The sequence below is a fragment of the Panthera pardus genome, unplaced genomic scaffold (assembly GCF_024362965.1).
Source record: "Panthera pardus isolate Hobbes unplaced genomic scaffold, ASM2436296v1 HiC_scaffold_15, whole genome shotgun sequence".
Classification (NCBI taxonomy): domain Eukaryota; kingdom Metazoa; phylum Chordata; class Mammalia; order Carnivora; family Felidae; genus Panthera; species Panthera pardus.
In genome coordinates, this window is record NW_026526710.1 from 71,858,983 (window position 1) to 71,879,034 (window position 20,052).

The 20,052-nt window shown below is 51.1% G+C and overlaps 1 protein-coding gene across 1 annotated transcript in view; it reads left to right on the plus strand.

The window, feature by feature from the left end:
• Nucleotides 1-20,052, plus strand: part of LOC109275662 (O-acyltransferase like protein-like) — a 66,044-nt gene that overhangs the window by 17,888 nt on the left and 28,104 nt on the right. Inside the window, exons 2-8 of the mRNA XM_019463890.2 lie at nucleotides 257-396; nucleotides 1,734-1,812; nucleotides 9,313-9,454; nucleotides 10,428-10,645; nucleotides 14,242-14,421; nucleotides 15,407-15,509; nucleotides 19,500-19,601. Coding sequence (XP_019319435.2) covers nucleotides 257-396; nucleotides 1,734-1,812; nucleotides 9,313-9,454; nucleotides 10,428-10,645; nucleotides 14,242-14,421; nucleotides 15,407-15,509; nucleotides 19,500-19,601 — 964 coding nt within the window. The remainder of the gene's footprint in view (nucleotides 1-256; nucleotides 397-1,733; nucleotides 1,813-9,312; nucleotides 9,455-10,427; nucleotides 10,646-14,241; nucleotides 14,422-15,406; nucleotides 15,510-19,499; nucleotides 19,602-20,052) is intronic.

Here is a 20,052-nt window from a genome sequence, read left to right on the forward strand (position 1 = left end):
TGTATCATTCTTCTCCCTCGGTGAAGACGGGGCTGTGGGCACAAAACGCAGGCTCAAAGAGTGGCCTCTGAATTCATCTTCTCTTTTGCCACCCCCCACGCCCCCCCCCACTCCCTCCCCACCCCCCCCACTCCCCTCCCCACCCCCTGTCATCTCAGATTGATGGTTCCGGAAGGTGGAGCTGAGTGCCTGTAAATTCATTTGAAAGTGACACGAAGAAGCTAACCTTGCCTACTTCTTTTGCTCTGAAATTCAGTGTATGACTCGGTCGGGAAGCTTGGGAGCAATATTCTTAACGGAAACGTGGACAGGCTGGGATCGTACAGCGAGTGCCTCTCCGCCCGGGCTCCCTCGGGGCGCTTCCAAGGACAGTACTGCAAGTTTCAGATCCTGCAGGTGAGTGCGGGATCTGCCCTCGTGCTCTCCAAGGACAACTGAACTTCGTGACCGGGAACCCCAGACAGCTCCGTCGATTGCTTTTCTTAACAAAACACCCCCCAAATCTATTACGATGTTTCGCAAAAAGTTACACCTAAATCGCACTTGCATGTTCTGAGTGTGCGACACTATAGGAGGGCAGTTGTCCTCATTCCACACAGACCTTCAGATGTTCCTCCCGCCATATTGTACGGGGGCAAGACTTCTGGACGACCTTCATGAGGAATCCAGGGTCAAGCCCCAGCCGATGTTTCTGGGCATCAACTCCTGACTCACCATCTGTTTGGAGAATACCAAAGGGAGGGGAGACTTCCCATTACCCATAATCCTGTCCCAGAAACAGAGCTCTGAGACATGTGTTTGAGACGGGCCCGGACTTCTGCGAACACATCACTACATCAGTTGACTGAGGTCACAGGGCTCACTCCCTGCAAGGCATGTTAATTCTTCTGCTGCTGGAAAATAAAACCAGGGACAGCACAGCCTCTTATTCGATACAAAAATAGGCTTGATGATGTTGTACGACACTAGAAGAAAATACATTACACGTTGGCTAAAAACAGTCATATAAAATAGCAGTAAGAAATCCACGCTTTCTGATATTAATGCTATAAAACGGTCTTGCGATGGTTGACCACTGGCCATCGAGAGATTCTCACCCACTTGTCCCCCGGAGGGCTGTGACAATGATTGCTTGAGGGTTTAATCAGTGTGTATAAATGTCACGTCCTATTTTCGAAGCAGATTAATGGTTTTGATATCAGAGCCAAAGGCCAGGCCCATGCAATCATGTAAATTGCATGTTTAGAAGCAGCATGCCGGAAATTTTTATTTATAATTTGATCTTTCCTTCATTGGGACAGGCATTCTCATCATGGGCTTGATTTATGAATAAAATCTTTATGTGATATGCTGTGTTCTGTTACAAAAAGATGGCAACGTGGCAATTCTGTTGAAAATCCTAAGGACCATTGACCCCTAGGACAGTTTGCCCTGTGGGAGAGAGGTGAACGGGGGGCGGATTACCCCGCACGGGTGGCGGCTTTTAAACTAATCAGCTGCGTACTTTGATGTAAATACAAGTGCATCTGACCTTCTGTAGGTTTACTCGAACCACCCTGTAATGGGGAAGCCATCTCCAAAGATGTCAGCACACGTCTTTCGATACCTGTCTCTCCCCGCCCCCCTCGTCCTAATCTTAATTCTTGGGCAGCACAACAGCAGCCTTAGAAATGATCGTGTGCATGTGTCATGAGCACCAACATGAAAGAACGTCGTGACTTTGTGTTTTTCAGGATGGAGCTGCATACAGCGTGGGAATGTGTGTCCCTGATTCTTGCACCGAAGAGGACGTGACCGTGATGTCTCAGTTGGGTAGGTCCTAGTGAGACTGTTGTCTCCGCGTAACGTTTGAAGACCCCGAACTCCTTGGAGCCGAGAAAGGCCATTCTTTCAGGAACGAACTAACCTTTCACCCTGATTAAGGCCAACAAACTGAGTGAGAATAATGGGGTTTTGGGGATTTGGCAACGGAGGTGTCGGAATAGGCAAGGAGTAGGTAGGATGGAGGATGGAGGTAGGATTGAGAGAGAGAGAGAAAGAGAGAGAGAGACAGAATGTGAGTGGGGGAGGGGCACAGAGAGAGGGGGAGACACAGAATCCGAAGCAGGCTCCAGGCTCCGAGCCATCAGCACGGAGCCCGATGCGGGGCTCGAACTCACAGACCGCGAGATCATGACCTGAGCCGAAGTCGGACGCTCCACCGACGGAGCCACCCAGGCGCCCCCTGCACAATAAAATTTTAAATTTCAACAATCTTCCCTCACCCACAGTGGCCTGGTTCGGCCTGAAGAAAGGAGGGGGGCGGTATCCGGTTCCATATTGTGAGTGTTCTCTGCTGTGGCCCACGTGTGGAAGTCTGGCAGCTGCCAAATCCAGAAGGCCATTCTGAACTGGGATCGCGTGACGCCGATGGGTTACGAGGGTTCAGGGCTGGGGCCCCCGCGTTTTTTCCGAGTCGTCACCTCCCAGCTGTGCGATCCTGGGCAAATCGCTCCAACTCCCCGTGCCTCAATCCCTTCCTCTGCAGGGAGAGGGGTGGACAACGAAGTTCCGCGTGACTCCAGCTCCCCGCGGCCTTGCGGTCGCTTCTGACCTTCGCCTCGCAGAGTGAATACATTTGAGACCTCATGGACGCTGGGTTGATTTCCTCTCTTTCCGAATTTTCAAAGGAAGAGTTTTAAAGCCCCGAAGTTTAACCACTAGCATCTCTTGTATTTATTCTGGTTGTCCAAATAAGAACTAACACGGCACGTTAAAAGGAAGACACTATTTCTCTACCCGCGGGACCCTTCGGACACCACGTGCGTGGGTGCCCCCCTCACGTTGTACAGTTCTGACACGAACTACCTGGAGGCCGTGCTGACCCCACAGGTCAAAGGCTCATGCCCACAAGACCGTCCCCCACTTCAGACACCAGTCCCAAGTAGTGGGTCCCGAGGTTGCCCACACTTCGGTCTGATGGAGCGGCCAGTCAGGGGTCCCCACCGTGCCCTCCTCAGGTTTGCGCATTTGCTATCCTGGCTCACAGAACACGGAGAAACACTTTACTGTTATGACTGGCTTGTTATAAAGGACAAAACTCGGGAACAGTCAAATGGAAGAGTGGCGCAGGGCACGGAATGTGGGAAGGGGCGTCGAGCTTCCCTGCCCTCTCAGGGTGCACCCCCATCCCGGCACCTCGTATTCCTCAGCCCAGAAGCTCTCTGAACCGCTTTGTTTAGGACTTTTATGGAGGTTCCATTACGTAGGCACAATTTTTTTTTTTAATATTTATTTTTGAGAGAGGGAGAGAGAGAGAGCGCGCGCGCACAAGTGGGGGAGGGGCGGAGAGAGAGGGGGACAGAGGATCCAAAGCGGGCTCCGCGCTGACAGCAGAGAACCCCATGTGGGGCTCAAACTCACGAACTGTGAGATCATGACCCAAGCCACAGTCGGACGCTCAACCGACTGAGCCACCCAGGCGCCCCGACAGGTAGGCACAATTGATGAAATCACAGACCATTGGTGATTGACTCAATCCGGTCCCTCTCTCCCTCCAGAGGTGGGGGATGGGCTGAAGGCTCCAATCTTCTAGTCCCGACTGGTGCCCCCCAGAGTCATTTTATTAGGCATCAACTCAAGTCTGCTTGAAAGGGGCTTATTATGAATGAGAACAAACACTCCTCCTACCCGTGTCACTCAGGAAATTCCAAGGGCTTTATGAGCTCTGTGCCAGGAACCCGGGACGAAGACCAACTTTAGATTTCTTATTATATCACAACCTCACACACATATTTAAAATCTTTCAAGTGTCGATGTTGCAGTTAGTTTTCAATAAGCTTAAATTGTCCTCTGACTTTATGATCCCCCCTATAGCTTCAGATACGGGGTCTGTCTACCCAGCCAAATATTTTATGTGCTGTTGAAAAGAAAGCCAATTGTTATAAATTAAATTTCAATTTCAGTTCTTGCTGGATAGGCCATAAATAGCCTAGCAACAAAGATAAATGCGTGGAGTCGTTATTAAGTTAGCAGTTCGAGTGAATAAATGGCTCCCTAAGTCTGAGTTAACGTTCATTATTATTTAAGAGATTTATCAGCTAGCCTGGTTTTTCTGGCCAATGCTAAGCTCGTTAGCCAGAGTGGACATTAGAATAAAGTGGAAGGTTCCATGCTATTGTGGATACAAAGATATTCTGATGAGTGTCATTGAGGAACCGGAAAAAGGAAGGGTCCTGCTTAGGGAGGGTAGGGCTGACTGATAGGGTGGGTATATCAGAGAAGCTTCGTTCTCCAGCTTCTGCACGGAGAAGTGGGAGCTTCTTTGCCTAGGAGAAAAGGTCTCCATCCGGAAAGGATTTGTCAGCTATTCCCCAAAGCTTTTTTTTTTTAACCCTTTTGAAAAAAAATGTTTATATTTATTTTTTGAGAGAGAGCCTGAGCAGGGGAGGGGCAGAGACAGAGGGAGCCAGAATCCTGGGAGCAGGCTTCCCGCAAAGCCCGAGGTGGGGCTCGAACGCACGAATCGAGAGATCAAGACTTGAGCCGAAGTCGGGAGCTCAACCGGCTGAGCCACCCAGGTGCCCCGGCTGTTCCCCAAAGATTTTTGATGGAGTTGCCAGTATTTCCTCTACAGATGTGGGGGCAGACAGCTCAGCAATAGCGGGCGGAAGCTGTTTGTGCAAGGACTTAACACGTGGCGACCGTAGCAGACAAGCCAGGAAGAAAAGAGCACAAGATTGCAGACAGAGGGGAAAAGATTCTGGGCAGGTCAGGGTGTGTTACCGAGTAATACTCCCCTGTATATATATATACCACATCTTCTTTATCCATTTATCCATCGATGGACATTTGGGCTCTTTCCAGAATTTGGCTATTGTCAATAGTGCTGCTATAAACATGGGGTGCACGTGCCCCTTCGAAACAGCACACCTGTATCCTGTGGATCAATGCCTAGTGTGCAATTGCTGGGTAGTTCTCTATTTTCAATTTTTGGAGGAACCTTTTCCAGAGTGGCTGCACCAGCTTGCCTTCCCACCCACAATGCAACAGTAAACGTCAGGCAAATCTGACTGGAGTTTAATGGAGAGGCAAATAATTACCTGGTCACAGGGACAGCACGGAGCTGAGAAAGAAGGGGCTTGGGTTAAGGGTCTGTTACTGCTGAGGTAGCCAATTTTACCCGGATTCAACTATGAAGAATTTCCCTTCTTTTTTTTTTTTTTTTTAACATTTATTTATTCTTGAGAGAGAGCGTGAGCAGCGGAGGGGCAGAGAGAGAGAGGGAGACAGAGAATTCGAAGCAGGCTTCAGGCTCTGAGCCATCAGCACAGAGCCCAACGCGGGGCTCGAACTTAACCGACCGTGAGATCATGATCTGAGCTGAAGTCGGACGCCCAACTGACTGAGCCACCCAGGCGCCCCATGGAGAATTTCCATTCTTAGGAACTCACTCTCAGCCTGCCTCCTGTCCTTATGGAAATTTCGTGACATCGTATGGTGGCCACAGCGTCTCTCCTGGCAGTGGCCAAAAGCAGCGAGAACTGGGCTGTTCACAGTCAATGTGGAACTATCCCTTATATTCGTCCTCTTTCTTATGCTCTGTTAGGCTAATTTCATCTCCCCTTGCCTATTACAATTAGGATTATGAGGCCTCCACGGAACCAGGGGCCTGGCACTTCAAGGAGTGACTTCTTCCCCCTTCCCCCACGATCTCACGGGAAGTCCCGGAGCCCTGATTGAGCAAATGGAGCTATTTTAATGAATAACTCCCTGAACTACCCACAGAAGCGCCTCGGAAGGACTGAGGATCAGTCCCGAGGATCACAAGGAATCCAAACCATTTCACAGGATACCATTTTGTGTTCTCGGTTCAATGCAGAAAATATGTCCTGAGGACTCTTACATCTGGCCTCTGTGTGCCATCGCGTGCGTGTGCCGAGGGGGGAGAATCAAAAGAATTGGGAGTTCTCATTTTGAGAACCCCATAATTTAGTTAGTAAGGGGAGTGTGCGTGCCCGACGTGAACCCCTGTCAGGAAATACACGCTGGAGCTCATGCCAACTGCTAGGGACAGGTAGCCGTGCAGAGGAACTTTGGGGGGGGGGGGCCCGCAGGGTTGAGGGGGAAAGAGCCACCTGGGATAGGGTGAAAGGGGACCTTTGTAGCGTGGGCTTGAGCTGCCTGTGTCAGTGAAGGGGGTGCTGATGGTATGTGGCGAGACATTGGTGGGAAACAGATCAAACAAAGGTTCCCTATTCCCCTCTAGAGGCCTAGAATCTGGCACGGTGTAGACCCTTCTGCACAGGCTGCCGATTGGTGTAATCAACTGGCAGGATTTAGCACGGGGAGTGGGGATTCTCCTCAGTGCTGCTAGGACCGAGGACATTGACTCCGGTCACTTGGTGAGGGAGGACGAGCCCAGGAAACCCAACTGTCCGCAGGCAGCCCCCCATTCGAGAGTCTTGGCCTGGTCCGCCCACCGAGTGCTATCTCATCCAGGGCAGCGATCTGGCGAGTCTCTGTGAGAGCTGGCTGGGGCCGCCTTTTCAAATACCACAGACTCCGGGGCTTAACAACGAGATTTCTTTCTCATGGTTCTGGAGACTGGAAGTCCAGGATCAAGGCGTCAGGAGGGCCGGTTTCTTCTGAGGGCTCTTTCCTGGGCTTGCAGACGGCCACCTTCTCGCTCACTGTGAGCTCACCTACGGGTGTCCAAACTCCCTTTCATTTAAGGACACCGGTTGGATGAGATAGTGTGATGGCTCCGTTTTCATTTAACCACCTCTCCCTAAAGGCCCTGCCTCTAAATATAGTCACATTCTGAGGTCCTGGCTTCAACATATGAATTTAGAGGGGACACGGTTGTCTCTAGTGGTCTCTTTTCAGAGCCCTTTGAACTTGATTTTGGGACCTCCGGGGCTCAATTCTTTTCTACTCATTCTTTTCCTCTCCTGCCCCTGAGGCTTTCCTGTGATCACCTGCAAAGAGGGTGGGCACCTTGGAGGAGGGGAGTGGTAGCTGCAGTGTAGCCCTTAGACCTAGGTAAGAAGGACCCTGTCCTCGGCGCCCTGCTTTAGAGACCAGGCCTCCGGCTGGGCCTCCTCGTGGGATGTCTGTAGGGTCACAGGACATGCCCACCTTCCCCTTCTCTTCCAGTCACACTGAGTGTCTAGAATTCCCTGCCCCTCTGGCTCCCCACCCCCCTCCAAGGGGGGGGTATGGGGGAGGGCTAGGGAGGTGGAGCTTAGGTTATCCACACCCCACAGCTAAGGCACTTGGTGGTGTAGGAACAGGGAAGAGGTGGGGGGAGAGAAAAGTGTTGGAGGTAGACCGGACGTGAGACTCCACTGTGTCCAACCCACCCTTCCTCATTACCCAGAGGAGGAAATGAGACCCAGAGAGGTGAAGTAACTTGCCCAGGGTCCCACAGCAAGCTGGCTCAAACCCAAGCCTCCTGCATGCAAATCTAGCCAATACGTTGTGCTACAATGGGGTAGCAGGAGGACGCAAAAGGCCACACTCTTCAGGTTCACGCCGACCCGAGTGAGATTGTCCCTGCCCCTTAGCAGCCACATAGAGACAACCAACATTTACTGAACGCTTACCCTTCCAGGAACTTGCTGAGTGCTTTCTAGTTAGTGCTGCACCCCTCGCAACAACCCTATGAGGGGCGATTGTTTTCATTTTACCAAGGGGGAAACCGAGGCACGGAACCGGGAAGTAACGTGTCCACGGTCATAAAGGGTAGATGCGGGCTCTCAGTGCAGAGCCTGCATTCTTTAAATTTTTTTTTTTAACGTTTATTTATTTTTGAGACAGAGGGAGACAGAGCATGAACGGGGGAGGGTCAGAGAGAGAAGGAGACACAGAATCTGAAACAGGCTCCAGGCTCCGAGCGGTCAGCACAGAGCCTGACACGGGGCTCGAATTCACGGACTGCGAGATCGTGACCTGAGCCGAAGTCAGATGCCCAGCCGACTGAGCCACCCAGGCGCCCCCAGAACCTGCATTCTTAGCCACCATGCTTAAGTTCATGAACTTATCCAAGGAGAATTTTCCTTGTCTGTAAAATAAGATAAATAACGGGCGTCTGGGTGGCTCAGTCGTTAAAAGCATCTGACTTTGGCTCAGGTCCGTGAGTTGGGAGTCCCGCATCAGGGGAACCCTGTCTGTCTCTCTCTCTCTGTCCAGGACACCCTCTCTCTCTCTCTCTCTCTCTCAAAAAAAAAAAAAAAGAAATGATGGATTAGAGACAGTGATCAAAACACGTCTCATATCTAATGGGTGCTTAATATCTATATTTTTATTTTTTGTTATTTATAATTGCCATTGCTATTTAATTAAACTACACTGTGTCCCCCCTCCTTTGCTGATGTTTTGGAAGATCCTGGGTCCTGTGGGTCTCAAAGTGTGTGCCCTGATTACTAGGTAGCCTGAGCACCTGATTTCTTGTTAGAAATGCAAATTCTCAGGTCCCACCCCAGACCTGCTGCATCGGCCCCGGCTGGGAGGGGAGGGGAGGCAGGCAGTGGTCTATTGAGCAGGCCCTCCGGGTAATCCCGGGACACACTGAAGTTTGAGACCACTGCCCTCCTCGTACCACTAATGTCCCCACAAACTACGGGGATCCCTACAATCAGTGACTGATTAGGTGCGCCCCAAGTTGGTGCTTCTGTGTTTCACTTTTATTTATTTATTTACTATCTTTTAATGTTTATTTTTGAGAAAGAGAGACAGAGCATGAGCAAGGGAGGGGGCAGAGAGAGAGAGGAAGACACAGAATCGGAAGCAGGCTCCAGGCTCCGAGCGGTCAGCACAGACCCCGACGTGGGGCTCGAACCCACCAACCGCGAGATCGTGACCTGAGCCGAAGTTGGAAGCTTAACCGACTGAGCCCCCCAGGCGCCCCCTTTAGATACAGCGCCTTTCTCCAGCCTGCGGGCTTTCATTGTATTTTTTTCATCTCATATTGCATTTATGTCCCTTGCGGGAACCTGTTTACGAACAGATTTAAGCAGATTTAATGGTGCCTTTTAGGATTGTCATTCCCAGCGCTGTGCTAGGAGGGACCGCGGGAGTCTGGGTGGGCTAAGCATTCCAGAGACTACGGTCCACTTCGCGCTGGGCTGAGTTCTTCCTTCTGTGAGTCTCAGCATCTTCGTGCCCTATTTTCCCCATCTGTAAATCAGATATAGGAAAGCCAGCTGCCCTTTTTCATATCAAAGTTTTATTTTGACATAATAGGTATGAAAGCTCTTGGAAAAGTATATTTGTTGCAGAGTAAAGTATCACTAATACAATCTCTTTTTTTTTTTTTCTTTCCCTTGGTAGATATTTTCAGATTCAGAAATACTTCGTTTTTGGCCCCTTCTCTCTCTCTCTTTGCAATCAATTCTTCCTCCTCATCTGGCACGGGCGTGGCTAGATGTGCTACTGGAACGTTCCCCCTCGACACCTTTGTGGCCGTGTGCCTGTGAGTATGGGCATCTGAGGTACCTGGTCGGGATGTATACGTCGGGACTGTGTAATCGATTTCCACTCACCACCTACGCGTAGCCATTTCATTTTCATTCTTGAATGATGTCTGGCCAGTGTTCCCTGAACGATCACCACGTACCTTGAACAAGAAAATTCAGCAGTGGTCGAGAGGAAGGCTGGCCACACCCAAATGTGATTGAGTTTCAGAGTCACGGACAAATGTATCCTGATCCCAAATTGTCCTGTTCCTATCACGTGACCCCTGAAGATTAATTTCTTTTATTCGAGGTGTGGCTTCTCCCTCAAACACCTTAGCCGTCCTGTCTGTTACTTTTTGTTTGCATCCTGCACACAAACTAGCAGAAGTGGAATTGCCAGGGCGTAGCCGGCATCATTGGTGAGGGGCTTTCCTGAAAACCCCACTTATTGAACTACCCCCCGTAGGTGTCACCCGTATCACCGGCTACCTTTGTAGAAACGACTACCAATCTGATGGAGTCAATACACTGGTTTAATTTACCTTAAAACCTTGGTAACGAGGAGGCTTTTTTCCCCTATCAAGTTTATCTGCTATCCATACTTTTCGCTCCTGTTTCCATGTATGTGGGTTAGCTGGGTTCTTACTGATTTTTTAAACTATCTTATATACATGAAAGATATGAGTTCGTAGTCCAATCAGCTGCAAGTATCCTCCTCAGGGTTTGGGTGTTTCTGTTTATGATTTTTTTTTTTTTTTTTAGCAATTATAATAAGGAGTCGAGTGAAATCCATTAATCTTTTACTTCATTAATCATTTCCTTCATTATCGATTCTTACGAAGCCACTCCCGCCCCTTTAAACTGTTCGATACTTGTCTGTATTTTTGTTGGGGGCTTGCGTGGTTGGTTTTTCGCTGGGCTGTTTTCTCTGCCTCTTACGGTGGCTTTGGTGCGACGTAAGGCTTGGTCACATGTGTCTTCCCCCTGCAGCTGCCTCACCTCGCTGGGCCTCCTCCTGCCCCTGGCTGGGACTGTCTATGTGGCGGCCAGGAGGCGGGGGCCTGACTACAGGGAGTCACCCTCACATCGGGCACGACCGGCCACCGACGGGAGCCTGCCTCTGAGAGAGACACAGAGGAGTGACCCAGGAAACAGAGCGGGTGGCCTGGCCCACCTCTCACTCTCAGGAACCCCGAGCAGAGGACAAAGTAGGCATTTTGATAAACTAAGAGCGCGCACTAGAGGTGGCTTAGAGGAGCCGTATTTGGAAAATAATTCCGACGGTGCTGGGGTCTGGGGAACGTCCAGCAGCTTCTAAATGCCAGTGTGGAGGTTGGGTCTCTGTTCTTCACAATTCCGTCTTTGTTTGCTGCCGGAGTGTTACGGCGAGTCGCTAAAAATGCTGCTTTCTTTCTTGGGTACAATGATCCAGTGTGTTTTGTGCTACCCCGTGACCAGGGCAGAGCAGGGCTTGGGTTTCGCCGCAGTCATCCTCTAAGAAACAATTCCATGCCCACAGTGTCTATTTTCGGTGTCACAGCGACGCAGATGGCTCGCAGAACCTTGCTGGCATCACTGAGGTGAAGGATTGACGTCCACATCGAAGCCAGGGGAGTAAGTGTGCAACGCGTTAAAGCCTGGCTGAGCGTATCCGAGCCAGAACTAAATAACCCAGTTAGGGAAGGGCGAGCTGGACGGCGCTTAGCAGTTGGTCACGTTGCGTTGTGTTGCAGCTAAAAATCAAAAGCATTATCTTCATTTCCCCCTGCCCATATGGCAAGACAAAGACCACACACACACACACACACACACCCTGAAACAAGGGCCGCATCGTCATGCAAACAGATTTAGCACATGGGGAATCGTTTCTGGCAGAGTCCCTGGACCTGCACACGATTCATTGATCTTCCCTTACTCCAACTCGGGGGATAAAGATAAGACACCATATCAATGAATGGGCCAAAAGATTATGAATGTGTGATCAAGCAGCTTCGGGGGATATGTCCACTGTGGAGGGCACGGCGATGATTTTATCAGACCCTCTTTGGATCTTCGGGCAAAAATAAAAACCGCTGTAACACTACCACGAGCTCCCAGCAACAAGCTAGTGGTAACACTACCACGAGCTCCCAACAACATGAGCTCCCAAGCAGCTCCCAAGCAACAATTCTTTTCTTAATTTTTTTAATGTTTGTTTATTTATCATGGGGGGGGGAGGGGCAGAGAGAGAGGGAAAGAGAGAATCCTAAGCAGACTCCACGCTGTCAGTGCAAAGCCTGACTTGGAGCTGGAACTCACGAACCGTGAGATCATGACCTGAGCCAAAACCAAGAGTTGGATGCTTAACCGACTGGGCCACCCAGCAGTCCCTGCTCTGTCATTTCTACCGATGGGCCCTTGTTTTGCCCTCCTACTTACTCTCTTGTTTCATCAGATACTGGGGACAGTTATGATGGCTTCTCCTGTCATAGTCTCAGAGCCCCTCAGTCACTCCTCATGTGACATTGTTCAAGAACTTGGCTCCCCAGCTGCCATGTAGAGAAGGTTCCACGAGCGTGGAACATGCTTAGCGACCTCCGCTCAATCCTGCCTGGGTTTCTAACTCTGCCCTTGGTGGGGTTGTTTGACCCCTAAGAACCTCAGGTTCCACATGTGTAAAACTGGGACATACAGTGGGATTTGTTGAAGGAATTAAATGAGGTAATGGAAACTTACATCCTCCTGCTACGTTGCCTTTTTCCTCATTCGCTGCCCTTAAGCCAGAAGGAGGAAAGGACAGTGGCTTTAACTGCCCAAGACCTCTCGCTAACACTGACCTTGCTGAGGTCGGCTGGGTTCCAGGCACCTGCCACGGGCTTCTAGCTGTCAGACTGAGGGTGAGCCTACAGTCACCGACATTCACCGCTGCCTGTCATTAGGTAGAAGACTAAGCCACGGAGCCTGGCGTTTTAAGGCAGATGCACCTGATACGGTGTCGGGACCCAGCCACCGAAACGTTAGGGTTTTGGCCCAAGACAGGACTCTCTATGATCAGGACACGAAGGTTATGTTCACTTTTTCAGCAGCTATGTTTAACTGTGGCCTCAAAATGGCGGAAGTGGGGGGACCGTGTTCTCTTGCTGTAACTTTTTTTTTTGGATTTAATACCATCAGAGTAAACGATCACATCCTGAACGTTTGGAAACAAAAAATCGAGATGCAGAGAGCCCTAGGGTCAGCATCTTTTCCGTGTCCACATTTGCACTCACCAGCGAGTCAAATCAACCTAAGACTGCCGTGTCTCCTAGAAGTTTAGAGCCAAATTGGGTATTTCGGATTCCTGGGTCTTTATCCTCCAAGTAATCATTGCGTTTGCTTAGAGAGGTTTCCTGTTACAAGAGCCTGCCCTTCCCGACTTAGAGGAGAAAAAATACCAGCACGTGTTGGAGGAAGTTTCCACGAAGCAAACGGCTATGGATTTTAGCCCCTGGAAGTCAGGGCCCTTACCGTGTGGTCTGTCAGCTTCAAGCGGGCTCACGGTAATAATCGCTGAGAAAATCCAAAGGGGCCACAAGGTCTTTCAAAGCGCCACGACACCTTGTGGTTCGCAAACTCTGGTTCTCAAACTCCGGAAGCACCTGGAGGTCTTGTCGCAGCACGAGGACCTTTGCGGGGCCCGGCCCTCAGAGGTTCTGGGTCGGTGGGTCTGGGGTGGGGCCTGAGACCGTGCATTTCCAACAGGCCCCCCGGGCGATACTGAGGCTGCTGGACTGGGGACCCCCTACTTTGAGAACCTCTGACCTACATGCATCCTTTCAACTGATCTTCCCCATCCCCCTTGGTTTATCCTTTCCACTTACCAGCGAGTGAACGGGACTCAGAGAGGCCGTCTTCTCTACAGACCGGTTATTTTCAGACACCGTTACAAGCTGCTACTAGTTAAGTGGAGCCACGAGTAGAATTTAGATGCAAAAAAAAAAAAAAATCGAATGATAGCAAAATGCATTCAGGGCTCGCTTGCCAAGGTGGGCAGGCGTCAGGCCAGATGTTTGGCAAATATACTCAAATGCTCACCGCAGCCCGGCCAAAAAGGGTGCTCAGTTTAAAAGTGAGGGAAGAGGTCCCGAGAGGTTGAAGAGAGGGCAGAACCGGCCAGAGCCCGGGTTCTGTGTGTGTGTCTCTCTCTCTCGTGGCACGTGGCTTCTGGGGAGCCGAGGGGAGCCGGGACTCGGGGTGCAGGACACGACTGGCCGTGCTGTGCCAAGGGCCGGTCGGTGAAAATGCCCCTAGAGGAGAGGGTGAGCTCTGTGATTTCAGGCAGGCACACGGGAGAGCGACTCCGATGGAAAAACCCCTATTTACGGCCGAGACCTCCGAAGGTTTGACAATTACATTCCCCCATTTCAGAAACTGATTTGAGATTCGCAGAGCCTGGTTATCTGCCAGCTCTCATTTGTAAATAAGTCTCATTTCTGCGGGGACTTCTTGAGCCTGCAATGTTTAAGCACCAAGCTTCAACCAAGAGAAACCGTGAGTCTCTTGCAGCGGCTTGCGCCTTCCTTTGGAGGTTCCTGGTTCACAGGTCCGGCTGTTTGGAATGCGTCCCAACGAGTCCGGTCAAAATTTTGTAAACATGAAACGGAAGAAGGGACGTAGAAGGGACGAGAGCAATTGGGCTTCACATAGTGAGTGTGGCAGGTGTGATGATGTCTCCTCTGCTCCTCATGACAATCCTAAGGTTATGAGATGGACTTTGATTCCCGTTTTGTAGCTGGGGAAACGTAGGCACTTCAGGGCGGACGGTAACACCTGTGCTCTCGTCCAGGATTTTTAGGAGCCACGGAGCACGCTCTGAAATGCTTTTCGTGGCAGAAGAACGTGCCGGCCATCTGGACCACAGAGACGCCGGGGGGCGTGTGCTCTGCGCTGAATGGCATCCGGGCTCTGAGCCTCCTCTGGATCATATCCGGGCACACCAGTCAGATGACTGCCTGGCTGTCTTTGGGTGAGGAGAACTCACGGGTCTTTCCGAGCAGTCGAGGAAGAGGGCCGCTTTCGCGCGAGGGGATCGTGTTGGGCCCGGGACGCGAGGCTGCAGCCTTCCTTCTGTTTTAGACACGTAGCCGTGACCCCCCCCCCCCAACAAGTGAGTTTTGGGAGGGCCCAAACCGATGCCCCGTAGTTGCTCTCCCTCCTCGTGGGTGGAAACCAGGCACCTGATGACCAGGTGAACAGCGACACCCGAGGATCACACATGCGTCGTCCAAAGAGCCGGATTCCCTCTTGTCCTACTCGACGAAGCCAGAAACTAACATGTTTTTTCTCCTGGAAAGATAGTCAAGCATAAACAGATAAATATTATGCACCGGTGTTAAAGCTGTGTTTCTCGGCCTGCTGCCTCGCTCCAGAAGCAGCACGGGAGCCGCTCCGGGGCGGGGGGGGGGGGGGGTGGCGATGTGCACCAGGTCAAGGGGATGTTGCTGCCCCCCCCCCCCCCCCCCCGCCCCAGGAGCTGTGGGCACCGTGAGAACAGGAAGCAGTTCAAAGCCTGAGTTACGGTGGTTCCGTGGCAGATAATGTCAGGTGCCTCAGTCACCATTTCTTATTCCGATCTGTGTTCTCTTCAGTAAGTTGTGGGGATACACAAAATCCTCTTTTTTTTTTTAATGTTTATTTATTTTTGAGAGAGAGAGAGAGAGACAGAGAGTGAGCGGGGAAGGGGCAGAGAGAGAGAGGGAGACACAGAATCCGAAGCAGGCTCCAGGCTCTGAGCTGTCAGCGCAGAGCCCGACACGGGGCTCGAACTCACGAATCGTGAGATCACGACCCGAGCCGAGGTGGGACGCTTCGCTGGCTGAGCCCCCCAGGCACCCCGAAATCCCCTCCATACTATGAAAGTCGAAGGTGCTCCTCTTGCTTTTTTTGAAAACGTAAATCACACGACTTTCTTCTGTGAAACAGAAAGACAGCTGTTTTTATGTTTGTTGCAGATAATGTGCTTGAGTGGAAAAGCAGAGTGCTTAAAAATCCACTGTACCTTTATTCTCGGAGTGGCCCATTCTATCTTGGGGTTGACACATTCTTCCTGATCAGGTAATGTGGTGTTGTGTCTGCTGTTGTGCATATTGCTGTGTGTATGTGTGTGTGTGTGTGTGTGTGTGTCCAGCAATAAGCAAACAAATAAACAAGAACAAAATCTGATAGTAATAGCTACTAGGAAAGAAGAGCACAGCGGTTGTGAGAGAGAGCGGGTAGACTTGTTGGAAAAGGCTTGTCTGATGAGGGACTACTGTGGCTAGAAGGAGCTGGCCCTGGGAAAATTCTGGATAAGAAAGACTCAGGCAAAGGGAGCCACCAGTGCCGAAGAGCTAAGGAGAGAGAGACAGAAACAGAGAGAGACAGAGACAGAGATCCTTGTTAAAGGAGCAGAAAGAAGGCGGAAGCATAGTGAAGGTGGGGAGAGAGGGAGTGAGCCGGGCAGGGCCAGACCACAGAGGACCTTGTAGCAAGACTCAGGAGCCTGGACTTTAGTCTTGGTGGGACGGGAAGAGGTTGGATTGCTTTCGTTTGAAAGCGATATCATCTGACATTTTAAAAAATGATCACTCTGGCTCCTGTGTTCGCGGCAGATCTAAGGCAGGCAGGGATAGAAGCAGGGAGATCTATCAGGTGACCTTTGCTATACTTCCGATGAGAAACGATGAGGCCTGGACGGGGGCGGGGGGGTGGGGGGGGATGGCCGGTGGGGGGGATAGAGTGAGAAGGTCATGTCCAAGATAGGCTTTAGATGTGGAATTGTCAGGACCTGTTGATTGGATGTGAAGGGCGAGAAAGAGAGGACTTCAGAAGGACTTCCGGCTGGGCTCAGGAGCTGAGATGGGGGGGTGGGTGGGGGGTCTGTGTCAGGGCGGGGGTGGGAGGAGGAGGAGGAGGGGTGGGGGGTGGCTGGCATTCGCTGAGCAGAAAGCCTGGAGCAGAAGAGAGTCTTGGCGGGAAAACCAGGCCTTCTGTTGGAATCAAAGGGTGCCAACCCGGTGAAGATAACCCAGACACCCAGGTAGTGGTGTTCAGTCAGCAGGGGCTCCGTGTGCCGGGAGCTCGGTGGAAATGTCCAGGCCAGAGATGGGAACTTGGGGGCCTTGGGTTACGGGCAGCAGGGAGGCCACAGAGCTGGCCCGGATCTCGCGGGGAGGAGAGCGCAAGCAAGGACAGGGCAGGGGTAGATGCTAGGACCTCCGCCGCCCCTGCCCAATAAGGAGTTGTCGAAATCATGTCTTAGTTGTTTTAGCTCCAGCTTCTGGTGTGACAGGTTCTTGGGGGTAAGGCAGAGAAAGGAGGGTACAGAATGAGCTGAGACCCGGTCACCAGGTGGCCAGGGTGACAAAAGGGGGCCCAGACAGGCGAGGGTCAGAGGCCACTTCTGCGGTGAAATGGGAACCGCTGGGCACCAGACTTGCCAGGAGGGCATAGCTGGGTCTAACCAGGCAGGCAAACCCGACTGCAGAGACCTGGGGCAGGCCCCCGCTGGGTGGGGAGGTCGGTCCAGGGGTCGGCCCTCAACGTCCAGAACTCTGTTCCCTGCAAGAGGACCTAGCAAGAACAAGGCCAAAAAGATGGGACTGGCTGGCAGAGCCCCAGGCCGTGGGAGGGAGGCTGGCAAGGACAGATCAGCATGGCTGGAATCAAAGCCAAAAACTCAAGCTGGAGAGTTGCCACCAGGAGGGAAGAATGAGGGCCTGGAAAGCCACTGGTCATGCCTGGACTATCAGTGCGAACCCCTGAGACACCAGAGCCGCCGTTGGGTCAGCCCTGAGATACCCCAAAACCCCAGGCCAAGGCTATGAAATTTCAGAAGTCCAAGAAAACTGCAACCTTGCACCCTTTTATTGGTAAAAAGACTACATATCCGACCCCTGGCTTGCTCTGGGGCCCGGGGAGTGCCGGGCCTTTTATCAGTGGTTCTCAGAGTATGGTCCCAGTCCGGCTGTACCCGCGTCATCAGCAAGGCTGTTAGAAATGCAGGTTCTCAGGCCCCACCCCAGGCCTCACCCAGCTAAGAGGCCAGGACTCCTGTTTCCTTCCCGTCCAACGTTCATTTTGTTTCCTTTCTTAATTTGTTAATGTTTATTTATTGATTGTTTATTTAATGCAACATTATGTTAATGTTAATGAGAGAGACGGAGTGCCAGCGGGGGAGGGGCAGAGAGAGCGGGAGACACAGAATCCGAAGCAGGCTCCGGGCTCCACGCTGTCAGCACAGAGCCCGACGTGGGGCTCGAACTCACGGACCGCGAGATCATGACCTGAGCCGAAGTCGGACGCTCAACCGACCGAGCCACCCAGGCGCCCCCATTTTGTTTACTTTAAAAAGTGCGCACCGGGGCTCCCGGCTGGCTCAGCCAGAAGAGCGTGCGACCCTTGATCTCGCGGGTCACAACGTCAAGCCCCACTATGGGTGTACAGATTACTTATAAATGAGTACACGTAAAAAAAGAAATGCACCGATTCTCTTTACAGAAACATTTCATTTGGACAATGGCAATCTTACTAAGTGACCCCTAGTACCGCCATCGTGCCAACAGCTTTTAACCTGTTATTCCGGACGATTCTCCCATTAAACCCGGGAAGCTGGAGCCAGTATCATCATGCTCGTGTTTACAGATGAGAAAGTTGATGTGCAGAGATGAAATCAGTTGCCCAAGTCCCCCCAGCTAGGAAAGTTCGAGTGAGAACGGGAACACAATGCTTGTTTCACGCCAAATGCAGGTCTTTACTGCCATGTCACGCACACATTTACGTAGCAAAACCAGACTTCTGATCATCCCTGGTGACGGCTCGGGAACCTTCTTCTACCTCTCTGGCTGACTTCACCCATTCCTGTTGCGGGATTGTGCTCCCCGCGGCGGGGTCAGGTCTCTGCATCTTCCCAGCTTCCTACAGCAGGTTCTCCTGCTGGCAGCCTGTTTCCCTGCCAGCCTTCTCTTTGTCCTCTCTCCGCGCTGAATGGCTGGGTGTTTCATGGCCACACACGGAGACCCTGATGCATTCTTTCCCGAAATTAAGAGGAGCCCGGAATCGGAATTGGCTGGCCTACTTCCACATCTCCACACTCCCTTCTACATGTCTCTATAAATTGCATTCCTATTATAGTGAATCCAACTTGCTGCGTTTCAAAAAAAAAAAAAAAAAAATCACGCTGGCAGAGAATCAAGATATTCTCTAACCCTCCCTGATCCCTTCCAACACACACACGGCCTTTTTTTTCTTGGCCATAGGAAATGCATTTGTTCCTTAGAGAAACACCCACGAGGCCCATTGGCATAAACGTCGGAAGGTCAGGAAGCTCACTCACAGACTCGCTCATCATCAAGTTGTAACTCAGAGATGTAGCCTGTTTCTTTAGCTGAACATCCTGGGCAACAAATTTGTCGTCAGGATGTGTCGGTTGAGAATCTTGGGCAACCCACTGACCCTCTGAGCCTCGATTTCCTAGTAGGTGTGCAGGAATCGTAGTATCTTCCCTTCTACCGATCACTCACTCATCGACATTTATTGCAAAGTAGGCCGGTATGACTGGAGAAGGACAAGCGACACCGTTAGTGAAGGTACTTTGAAAACGGTGTGGCACCACAGAAGTGGAAAGCTTTGACACTATTGTTTCAAAAGGCCAACGCGTGTTCACCAAATATTTCTGGCTCTCTTCCTTCCAGGCACTTGGTAACAGTCAACTTCCCGGACCCGTTGTGGTTAGGTGGGATCCAGGTCTGGCCAAGGAGGGGTGCCTGGGGTTGCCGTGATGCTAAGAGCTTTAAACATGTCGCTTCTGGCCTAGGACATTTAATTGCCGGTTTGAAGCCCTCCAAAATGCTCTTTTCTCTGCCGTGGTCACCAGTGACCTTTCAGACAGTGACCGCTCCTTCAGCCTGGGTCCCCTAGTTTGGAAGACACTGAGGTCAAGGCGACTGGCCGTGGGCCTGTCGCGCGAGCAAGAAAAAAACTGTTACTGATGGAGACAACCAAATTAATCATCGGATGAATTGTATCATTGATAAGTAATTCCTGGGGCTCTTCTCTTTCTCTCAGTGGTTGGCTAAGCGCAAGGTCATTTCTAAGGATGCATCAGAATTCGGACAAAGGAACAACCCTTAATGTCATCCTCAGATACTTCCTCAGCCGCCTTGCAAGGTAGGTCTGTTTATAAAATGTCTCAATCCATTATTGCTGTGTAACAACGTATTGCTTTTTAGTCTTTAACCCTCTTCTGAAGGAACGTTCGAAGCAAAATAAACTGAGAGAAATCGTTTTCTTCATGAAGTTGGTTTTTGCTGTCTAGCAGCTTTTGCCAGTGGAAGATGCCAATTTTCATGATATTTGCCCTAATAGAATTTGAACTATATGAAACCAGCAGAAACCTCCTTATTCCTCCGCTGATGGGCAGCAGATTTCCAGAAATGTGCTGTCCGATTTCCATGGAACGTGTCTTCAACGGGAGAATGTGTATGTCTTGTACGAACTAGTGGTAATTGTGTCCTGTAAATAAGAGTACCGATGGTGACGATAAAAATCAAATCAGATACAGCAAAGAGAGGGGCTGGTGGAAGCTTGGGGTGATGGTGGTTCTGCTGAGGGGGACGGG